This window comes from Rhodamnia argentea, chromosome 2 (assembly GCF_020921035.1).
Source record: "Rhodamnia argentea isolate NSW1041297 chromosome 2, ASM2092103v1, whole genome shotgun sequence".
Taxonomy (NCBI): domain Eukaryota; kingdom Viridiplantae; phylum Streptophyta; class Magnoliopsida; order Myrtales; family Myrtaceae; genus Rhodamnia; species Rhodamnia argentea.
The window spans coordinates 19,866,403-19,877,759 of NC_063151.1; the positions used below are offsets into that span (position 1 = coordinate 19,866,403).

Here is an 11,357-nt window from a genome sequence, read left to right on the forward strand (position 1 = left end):
CAAGATGTTATGCCTTTTGCTAATTTAATTGTTCAGAGAAGGCGAAGGTTATTGGATCTAAATATGTAGTCTTTCTTCCCATCATGCTTCAACATTTTGACTAGTCTTTTTCTATTGACAAGCCCTTTTCTCATCAAGTTTCGCATATTTTATTCATGTCCTTACTCTGATCCTTTTACCTTAAATCATGAAGAGTTGAAGTGAGAAGTTTATGACTAGAATAAATCTCATCATCTCTACACAGTTTACCCTTCTGCAGACATACATTACAAATTGACTACATTCAGAATATCATTACTAGTGACAAATATGGTTTAACTAGCCAAATTGCTTTTCTTCATGCCTTTTTAAAGAAGCTCCTCCGAGTTTTAGTTGTTTTCCTTCTTACTATTATCTATGAAGCATTTTTGTTTCACATCACTTACTGCCTACATAAAAACAAGGTTTCTCTAAAACTTCTCAAATTAACCTCGATTGAAAGACCAGCAAGATATGCCCAAATCAGGTGCCCAAGGGGAACTTCTTAAGCTACAACTAATTTGATTTAGTTGTAGCTACAACAGATGTACAAATTAAGTTTTTAAATGTGAAAAACTGTTGCAACATGTTCTTTGCAATTTCTAAAATATTCAAGCTTTCCCTCATGTTGTAGTAATTCTCCAAGGCCCCCCACCCAATTACACCAGTTATCGAGTTGATGAAATTACAATGAACCAAATCATGTGAGTGCGTCATGCATCATATCTACTCCACCAAAAGAGCATACAAATAGAAATTAAAGATTATTTCTCCAACTTTTCTGCATCTTGGTTTTGTGATCATAAATTTTTTCAGAAACAAATTGACATCTGTATCATTATGAGATCATAATTGCGTACATTGAACGAACACAAGGCCATAGGTTCATTTGGAAAATATTGGATTCATCATCATGATGCCTATAAGAGATGAAATCCGCTGTAATTCTTTTATAAAGCTTGAGATGAAAGGCTCTATTTAGTAAAAATCAGTTTTTTTCAAGAAAGTGGTAAATCATTACAGCGAAAGCAGCTCTATTAGGGCAAATGCATCTCTGATATCAAAAAACTGACTTTGCAATGTATCTTTTTAGGGGAAAAAGAAAATAAAATTGTTAACCTGCAAATCAGCTCTATTACTTGGTAAAGAAGCTATGTCCACAAAAACTACATTTTTAAAGGAAAAGTAACTCAGATGAAGTAAATACACTTTGATCAAGAGAATCTTCTTTTATCTCAATATAGAACAAGTAAAACATTGTTAACCACAAGGCATTTAAATATAAGGAAAGTAGAAAAACCCACAAATAGTGGAAGAATAGTACTTCAAGCAGAGGAGAAAATCATTCTCTAACCAAAAGTGACTTTGCTGAGGCATATGTTCACTGGTCACATAAACCTGGCTTTCTTAGCCAAGAGTAGCGTTACAATGGTCTCATTATAGGAGGTAATGCTTTCCTTGCCAGAGATTTGGCTCTGTGTAAAACCCAAGAGCTTCATTAAAAGATCTATTGATTTCATTCTAATGAGTTTGCGTGTAAAAGATACACTAATTTACGCTCTTTTCTATTAAAAGTAACATTTCATAGTAACATATGACAATGACAATCAATCCACCGCATCCAACGCAAGTGCAAACGGCAGCATCCACAAGCTTGACAAATGACAGCTTTCAGCAATTGTAAATGATGAACGAGTTCATGCCAATTAGAAAAATAGCTGGTCACGAAGACCCAATTCCCATCCTCGTTCTTTTTTTTTTCTGCCCTAACAGAAAAGAAGCTGCAGGCAGATGATCACTTGTGAGGTCAATTAGAAGTAGCACCCGAGCAAGTTAATCACAACAGAGCAATTTCGACAATAGAGAAAGTACACCACGACATCCTTAATTCTTCCAAGAAACGAAAAACTAAACACAATGGTAGCAAATATGACCGCAAGAAGGACGTCCACGATAAGAACCACTAGGAAGGTAAGTCCTTTACACCGAGAAATTATACTTCAATTTCGCCAACTCGATACACATACCCACCAAGGCATGACGCAGGCAATCGTTAATCAGGCAGAAGAACAAAAGCCTAAATGGCAAAAAGGATGAAGAAAATCCCAAAGCGTCAATCCGCGATGAGTGATACACTCCCCGCAAGCGAATACTTCACCACCACACACCGATTCCGAAGCAGACAGAGAAAGTTCGTCCACCAACTAGAACACAGAAAAAAGAAAAGGAAAAGAGACTAGTTAGGGCTCCGGGGACTGACTCGACGAGGGATTTCCGGACGAGGCTCTCCGGCGAAGACTGGAGCTCGGCCAAATAAGGGAGGAGCTCGGAAGCGAGGGGGGAGTCGATCGAGAGCAGAATGTCCTTGGCCTGCCTGAGGGAAGAGAGCTTCACGGCCAAATCGCCGTGGTTGTTGGCGGCGGCGAGGAGGGAGAGAGCTTGGTCCCTGGAAGCCATGCGGGGGGAGGCAATGCGCGCGACGGCCGGAGGATTGGGGATTCTTCTTAGGGTTTGGAGGGTCGCAACGGAGGTTTCCGTATCGGGGTGGCGAGGCTTCGTAGTCTCATGGAAGGGAGAAAGAGAGAGACGGGAGCGAGTAGTGCAGAGAAATAGAAAAGCTTTTGAAGCAAAGGGGATGAGGGAAGAAGACGATGAACGGAACACCGTCTCAGGATCGACACACGGAGAGAGGCAGAGATAGACAAGGCGCAGTTAATTAATAGCTCTTTTATCCATAAATAAAATTAATCCATTTTCTCTAATTAAATAAGTTCACCTTATGGGCATAAAAAAAAAAAAAATTTGGGTTCCCCTGAAATAAATTATTGTTAAGTTTTATTTGTTTTTTTGGCAAAATTTAATTTTCTCAAAAAGTGATAGCTTGTATCTCGTAAAAGAACTAAAAATACTTTTCATTGAGTAATAATTTCAAACTATGCAAACGATGATTTTCAGAGAAATATTTTCATAATCATTCTTATCAAGCGACACAAATAAAACATTACATTCTTTGTGAGGACTAGAACGCGTGACTTTTATTATCCTTGGCACCGCATATAAGAATATACCCTTAAGCTGCGTTTGGTCGTCAAGATTTCTGGTCGGGATAAGATTGGATATGATAAGATAAAAAATCTAGGGATTTGGCCATATCCTATCCACTATTTGGTGAACTGTGGATTTAAAGTCAAATATTCTCATATCGTATCATATCCTGCATTTGGTAGAAACCGTATATCAATATAAATGACATATATGCATCTACGTGATGCTTATGAAATATTCCGATCTTATTACTATAAAAATAACGTTCTCATACACAAAAAAAATTGAAAATATACAAATTTTATTAGATTTTCAAACATCTTTACAAAAAATAAAATAAAATGAAAATAGAAACAAATGAAACAAGAAAGTTGTCATCATTCTAAAAGTTAGCTTTTATATGACGGATAAGAGAAATCCTATTCGACCTTATCCTACCCTCTCCTCTTGGATTTTTTTATCCTTGTTATATTCCTTTTATATCCGACATTATACTATCCGGGACACCTACCAAACACGAGATATGATAAAACATATCTTATCCCGAGTTGTATACGAACGACCAAACGCAACCTTACATGATATATTAAGTACCTTAAACATAAAGGTTTTAGCAATAAAGTTCATTTAATGGCGGTTAAATTTCTTTCAAATTTTCTAGGATTAAATTTCTTTTTCACTTTTTATATATGCCGAACATCATTAAGATTGTCAATTTGACCAAGTATTGCGATGTTCAAATCACGCTAGTTAAAGTTTTGCGAGTATAATCAATCGTGTGAAGAATTTTGTTACTTCCTTCTCTTATACTTGAGATGTAATTATTCTTTGTTTTCCATATTAATGGAAGCATAATGAGATTTCATACGTAAAAAGTTTATGTAAAAAAATTTTGTTATGCTGTTATTTCAATAAATCACATTGTAGTGAGGAACTTTTTATCTGTACTATTCTATAATGTAAATAGAACCTCTTTTCCTTCCCCAAAAATCCTCAAATGCTTATTTATGAATGTTGTGCGCATGGGCAACTGCGGAGGTTAATAATTTTATATCTCTTGCGAGTTTCAATCTTAAGAATCATTTGAGGCAGTTTTGAAACTCTTCTATTTTATAACAATCATCCTAAGAAAAATCAAACGTTGAGATATTTTGACCTTTTCAAATATACATTTCCTTTGGAAAAAAGTACAAAAAGTCATAAAAAAAAATGTTATATTGATACCAATTTAGTCATGAACCTTCAATTGGGCTAATTTAATCTTAAACATTTGGACACTAATATCAACTTCATCCATCCGGCCAATTAAGATCGAAAATTACTAGGTGCATGTCGGCTCTGTTACATGGCACGACCGATATTGACGTAAACATTTTTTTATAAGTTTTTACTTGTTTTTTTCTTTCTTTTTTCTTTCTTTCACTTTTCTTTTTTACGGTGGCCGGCCCCCCGGGCCATGGCCAATGAGGGCTGGCCTCCCCCGGGCAAGGGTCGCCCTCGTTGGGCCATGCCCGAGTGAGCACTAGCGAGGGATCGCCTTGGCCTAGGTGAGGGTTAACCCCGCAAGATCCCCTCACAGGTGCTCGCCTTTGCCGACCTCTTGAAAAAAGAGAAGGGGAAAAAGGAAAAAACAAAACTATTAAAAATGCTTTGTATGCACTAACCATCAGCCATCATTCATGTTAGCAATTTTTAGCATAAGTTGTCCAAATGGACTGAAGTGGTACCAACATGCAAAAAATTAGAATTAAATTAGTCCAATTTAGAGGTTGATAATTGAATTGAAACCGATACAATAGGTTTATAACTTTTTTTTGCACTTTTTCCAAAATTTCTCTTGATAGTGTAACTTTACCAAGAATATCGTTCCATATTCATTATTCTCATATGTCATAGTAAAATGATTTTAAAAGTCATATAGATATCAATTTTTCGCGCGTGGAAATTGTTCAAAAAGTTCAAAAAATTATTGCATTTTTATTAATTCAATCATAAACCTTTTAATTATGTCAATTGAGTCACAAACATTTTCATGTTTTAACAGTTGATTTTATCTGTTGGTTGACGTGGATATCGGCCGTACAACGCAGATGTGGAGAATTTTAAATAACATTTTAATATGTTTTCACTTTTTATTTGGTCTTTTCATTTTCTTTTTTTTTCCCTTTTTTTTTCCTTCTCTTTTCCTTCTTTAGCTTTTCCTTTACTGTGGCCAAACGAGGATCGTGGCCGTCGCCTAGATTTGGGCAAGGCAGCCTTGATCATATTTGGGCAAGGCGGCCTCACTCGCCGCCATAATGGCCTTGCCTTGATCTAGGCGGGGTAGGGCGAGGGCCAAGACCCTCGCTGGCTATAGTAATAAGAAAAAGAATGAAAACAAAATAAAACAAAATGAAAATGAAAATAAAAAATTAGTAAATAATTAGGGAAAACTGTTTTAAAAAAATTATCTATGTCATTGTTGGTTGTGCCAAATGTAGAATGGTCGATATTTACGTGAGCGATTTTCAGTCAAAATTGGCCAGAGGAACTCAATTGGCAAAATATACAACTAAAAAATTGAGGACTGAATTGATAAAAGTACAGTAGGTTTAGGACTTTGTACACAATTTTTTCCTTTTTTGCATTGATGCAAAACCGGCCAACTTGGACCTATCTGGGAATCGAACTGACATTTGCTAGCCAATTTAATTAAAAGATCCTACTCATCATTCTTTATTTTGGAAAATACAGTTAGTCATCAAAATCAAGCAAGGAAAATAAAAAAAAAATACCGCATATTCCCATTTAAGGATTTTCTAAACATGAAAAAAGAAAAGAATCGTTGTCACTTAAAAGTAAAAGGCTAATTTTACACTATATAAAGTTTATATAAATTTTCAGTATGATTGGAGCAGAATAGGAGAATGGCGATTTAGCCTTCCTAGGAAAATTTGGTGATTTTTCCTTCTTCTTTTCCAAGTCTAGGGACCAAGTGAGAAAAATCTTTTTCCCGTCCCAATTTATTTTGGGATAATATATGATTTAGATGGGTAAATGAATAGGTTTTTAATTACTGTTTGGACTATAGGCATCTTTATGGAATTTTCAATTAGTTTTCCCTCTTTTCCAATTTTCAGTCTATTTAGTTTTCTAGCGATTTTGTCTAGTTGAACTTTAGCATTTCCTGTATATTGAAGATAAACTTTTACCATTTTTTAATGGTAAATTCGTCATATCGATCTGCCTTTAAATTTGCCAATATATTAGAAATATGTCCATCAACCCATCTACACGTGTGAAAGATGGGTTGGATTACCATTGTCGGATGTGATTACAAAAGCCGAATAAGAATTACTACCACGATCAAACGCGAAATAAATTTGTTTGTTACACGATGGATTTGTGGTTGGGACTTACCTAATTAAAGTTTTATGCTAACATGTAGGTTCTCGTGCATGGAAACATTTTATGTTTTTCCGTTGTAAATAAGAGCGACGATAACCTCTAACCAAATAATTTTAAGGACAAAATCAACTCCAAGATTCCTAATACCTAGATATACTATTAGTTTGTAACTTATGATCATAAAACTTAAATAATACTTGATTTTAATTCAAACACCATAAGATATTAATTAGCCTTGTATTTTTTTTTATGTATTTTCATGCAAAAGATGGGTATCATTCTAATATAATAGTGTTGATGATACAATGCACAGGTTTTGGTCTTCGGGTGCCACGCCTTTTTTTTTTTCTTTCCCCTCTTCTTTTTCTTTGTTTTCCTTTTTTTAAACTTTTTATGCAATTATTTTCTAAATACACATATATTGTCAAACTCGGAAGTTCCCGACACAATATGCCATGATACACAATTCAATTGAATAATAAATCAAACAAATATGGCTAGAGAGTTTATGCTCTTTCCTTTTTTGCACCCTTTTTCAATTTCCGCCTTTTATTCAAAATCCTCTCTATAATGCATCAGTTGGGCACCGATTAGAAGTATCGAGCTATCGATTAGAGATACCATGTGAACTAATTATATTCACAAAATGATCTTGTCGAAATATATTTTATGTTGCTTCTTTAGTCAAAGACAAAAAGAAGAAAATATTTTATGCTTCACTATTACTCTTTTATTCATCTCAAATAGCACAAAAAAGGGCATTAGGAAAAATCATCAACAAGGATGACGGCACACACAGGTGTCGCTAGGTTTTTTGTAGAAGAAGCAAAATCCATAAGCTTTCGGCCCGAACTTCTGCACGCACGCAGCGTTGCAAGACTTGTCTTCACAGCCACCTCCATACAATGTCTCTTGACACTGAGCCTCCACACCGTGCATCATTCCCACCTCGTTTCCTATAATATAACCATATAATAATAGTTGTTATAAATCGAAGGGCAAGGGAAGAGACGAATATCAAAATATTAAAACGTTGTAAAAAGCTAATTTCGAATAAATTCACCAATGGAGATAAGCAGGACGAACAGAAGAACGACGGAAATCGATTGAGTTCTCATGGCTACGTGTTGGCTCCTTGTTCTAGAACAGAGAGAAGAAAAATGGAATGCGCAAAACAGGGCTGGAATGTTGGGTTAATGGTTGAGTGGGGGGATATTTATACATAGTTGAAATGCATGCAATTATGGAAATTTCAATTAGGAGAAGGCAAAATTTCTTCAATTAGCCAAAAGGTGTATACTTGACTTCCTTACTAAATAATGATGGGAATTCCAATTAAGAGAAGGTAAATCTATTCAATGAGTGATTGCCATATATTGTAGGTACGTGAGATTAATGCTCTTTATCTTTGTTTTCTGTAGCCATTAAGAGAAAGTAAATCTCTTCAATGAGCCATTACCATAGATTGTAGATATGGCCATTGATTAGGATAGTATATACTATTAACTTCCTTGCTAGCTAATGTAGATTGTAGATGATTCACTTTTCAGATATATTTCAAGATATTAGTTGAGATCAAGGAGCAAAAGGGGACATCCAAAGTACTTTTTGGTATTGTGGATTTGGTCAAAGTATTGGGCATGATATTGAATTCACCATTAGATTTTGGGTATGACACTGCTAGTTTTCCAAGTGGTAACACGAGTTTCGCGGGAAAATTATAAAAAAGGTCCTAGATTTATTGCACTTTTGTCAATTCAATATTCAATCTTTTAATTTTATCAATTTAGTCATAAACCTTTTGCACTTTTACCAATTCAGTCCTAAACCTTTTTTTTAGCCAATTCAGTCCTAAACATTTTGTATTCATGCAAATTCAGCCTATTCGACCAACTTTGACAGGTTGACACTAATAGGGCAATTTTTAATAATTTTTTAACAATTTTTTCTAATTCTTTGTTTATTTGTTTATTTTTCTTTCTTCTTTTTACTGTCTATTTTCTTCCTCCTTCTTCCTCCAGGCATACACGTCGGTGCCAGCCTATCGAAGTTGGTTGTATGGAGTGAATAAGCACAAATACAAAAGATTTAAGACTGAATTAACATAAAAAAGGTTCACGGCTGAATTAGCACAAATGCAAAAGGTTTATGACTAAATTGGTAGAATTACAATAGGTTTAGAACTTTTTTGATAACTTTCCCCGATTATAGCGGCACGATCCAAAGTGCAGTCTTATTTCATGAATGTTGAGTTTAGAAATTTTTATCTAATCTTAAGGTTGAAATAGCAATAATCACGTCATCATTTCGAAATCGCTCATGTTCATAACTAATTATGCACAATTGATCACTTACATTTGAATTAATAAAGTGAGAATAAAAAACAATAGATTGTGAACGAGGAAAGTAAACCTCTAATCAAGAAAGATGAAATTTTTAATTAGGAGAAGGTAGAATTTCTTCAATGAGTCACGCGATATAAAATTGACCCAAAAAAAAATGGTATATGATTGACTTCCTTACTCGAAGTCTTCTGTTGCAGAAAGTTGAAGGACAATCCATGTACTTTCTTGTGTGAGTGTCTTGAGAAACCAGAGGAAAGCCCATGGGCTGTTCGGCACCTCATAAACGAATGTAGGTTGATGTTGGGCCACCTTCAAGGAGTCTAGGTGAAAGCTATCCCTCGAGGAGGCAAATGGTGTGGCTGATTGGATTATCAAGACACATAGAAGAAAAGCGTTGCCATTAAATTGGCTCATCAACTTCCCCCAATCACTTTGGGATTTAATCTATTGCGAACCTTACTCTACTTGGCGATCGTAATTCGACTATGGATGAATGTAATGCAACTTCTCTTCCACCAAAAAAAAAAAAAAAGATTGACTTCCTTACTAAAAAATAGTGATGGGAATTACAATTAAGAGAAGGTAAATCTCTTTGATGAGTCATTACCGTATGTTGTGGATATGTGAAAAAAAAAATTTACCTTTTCTTTTCATTGCCATAAACTAGAATAGTATACGATTGACTTTCTCGCTACACAATGTAGATTGTAGATAAATGACTTTTCAGATATAATTTCAAGATATTGGTCGTGGCTAAATCAAGGAGCAAAAGAGGACATGCAGCTGTAGCAAAGTAATTTTTGGTATCACTTGTTCAAATTCTTGGGTATGAAATTGTAATCGCCATTAGATTTTGGGACTAATTCGGCAAAAAAAAAAAGTTTAAGATTGAATTGGCACAACTGTAAGGGGTTTAGGATTTTTTTTGGTAATTTTCCCACGAAAACACCGTTCAAAATGGTTTACTCACGAAGTATAATTATAACATTTGAATGAGTGGAAAATTTGCAATAACCTAATTTGGGAGGGGTAAGATACAAGAATTTGATTGGAAATACATTAACATTAGATGAAGAAGCAGCACCAATATTAATTTAGCTTAAGAAGGAAACAAAAATTTGCAACACCTATTTGGGACAGGGCGCTATATAAAATTTCTACTGGGGATCTCATGAAAGTAAAATATAGGCACCAGTAAAATATGCCAAGTACCAAATGCGTATAATTAAATGCATTGCTCCTGCCAGTTCTTGTTCCTATGATTGAGATAAATTTAGGTGTTTATTTTAGGACAAAAAAACACATCTAGATTTGTTCCTACGAAGTGATGATTTTAATCGATGCACTATTAGTAATTCTCGCTCTGAATTGATCACTCATGGGAGGTTAACCAAATGGGAAAGGCTATCAAGGAATTAAATGAGCTCGACACGAGAACTCAACCATGGACTGAAAATTCGACCATAAGGATTGACGAGAGACAACTTTGAGCCATTAAGGACTAATCAAGGAACAGTTATAGAACGTTTCGACAATAGTATTCAATCGAATCGCGGGTGAATTCGCTTGACCGTTATATGAATTGTGAACAATCCCAAACCAATTCCCAATAATTGTGTAAATTGAAACTAGTGATTGATCCCTCGCAGCTACATGACAATCAAGGTTGTTCATGGTTTGAAAAAGCTTGAATGTGGATTGATATCGAATTAATTACGGGTCCAATACGCGCAACTCTTGGAAGCCGCCCGTTAGCTCAAGATGTACTATCATCGCGATCAATCGAATTTGACCATTGATTAAAATCCGAATGTGGGTATCATAACTTCGAGGATCTCATGACTAAACTATTGGACGTCGCCTCATGGTGATACTAATTTATCGATTTACTCGAGACTCTTGATTTAAGGATCGACGGCCGAGATTTGGAGCCTACAAGGAAGCGGGCCGAACGAGGACACATTGGGCCTCAAGCCCAATGTGTTGCGGCCATCTAGGCCCAAAAGCAAGCCAAGTGGGCCTAGTAAATCCCACTGAAGCCCAATAAGCTTTCTAAAGCCTGTTAAGCCATTCTAAAGCCCTAACTCTATTCATTTGAGCTCAATTTCAATTTATACCAATCCATACAAAATACTAGCTCATATATGAGTATAGTACCTCATACTATATTTTGTGGAATTACCAAAATGCCCTTGCCTTATGAAAAAATCAAATTGCCCTTCTTGCATTATTAGCGAAAGACAAGAAACTTTGATGGGATGAAGACTTTCGTGGCAAGCCTTAATGAGGGGTTCTTGTCCTACCGAAGCTTGTTCAAGAAGCCTAAGGTGATATTATCCATCTCTCTCTCTCTCTCTCTCTCTCTCTCTCTCTCTCTCTCTCTCTCTCTCTCTCTCTCTTTTTTGCGCTCCACCGAGAAGAAATCGCTCGTTTGAGCTCGTTCGTCGGGCAAATTGAGCTCCATTTTTTCTTGCGCGACCGTAAGATCGAGGGCAACTCAGATCTGAAGGCTGTTTGTCCAATAAACTGTTGTATTTTTCACGAAATTGTGCTGGAAAGAGG

The 11,357-nt window shown here is 35.7% G+C and overlaps 1 protein-coding gene across 1 annotated transcript in view; it reads right to left on the bottom strand.

Annotated features, from left to right (window-relative positions):
* LOC115739503 overlaps positions 1–2,727 on the bottom strand; it is a gene marked incomplete at its 5' end in the record, with an annotated part of 29,375 nt that extends 26,648 nt beyond the window's left edge. Inside the window, one exon of the mRNA XM_030672624.2 lies at positions 2,279–2,727. Within this exon, the coding sequence (XP_030528484.2) occupies positions 2,279–2,727 (449 nt within the window). The remainder of the gene's footprint in view (positions 1–2,278) is intronic.
* Between the last annotated feature and the right edge of the window lie 8,630 nt (positions 2,728–11,357).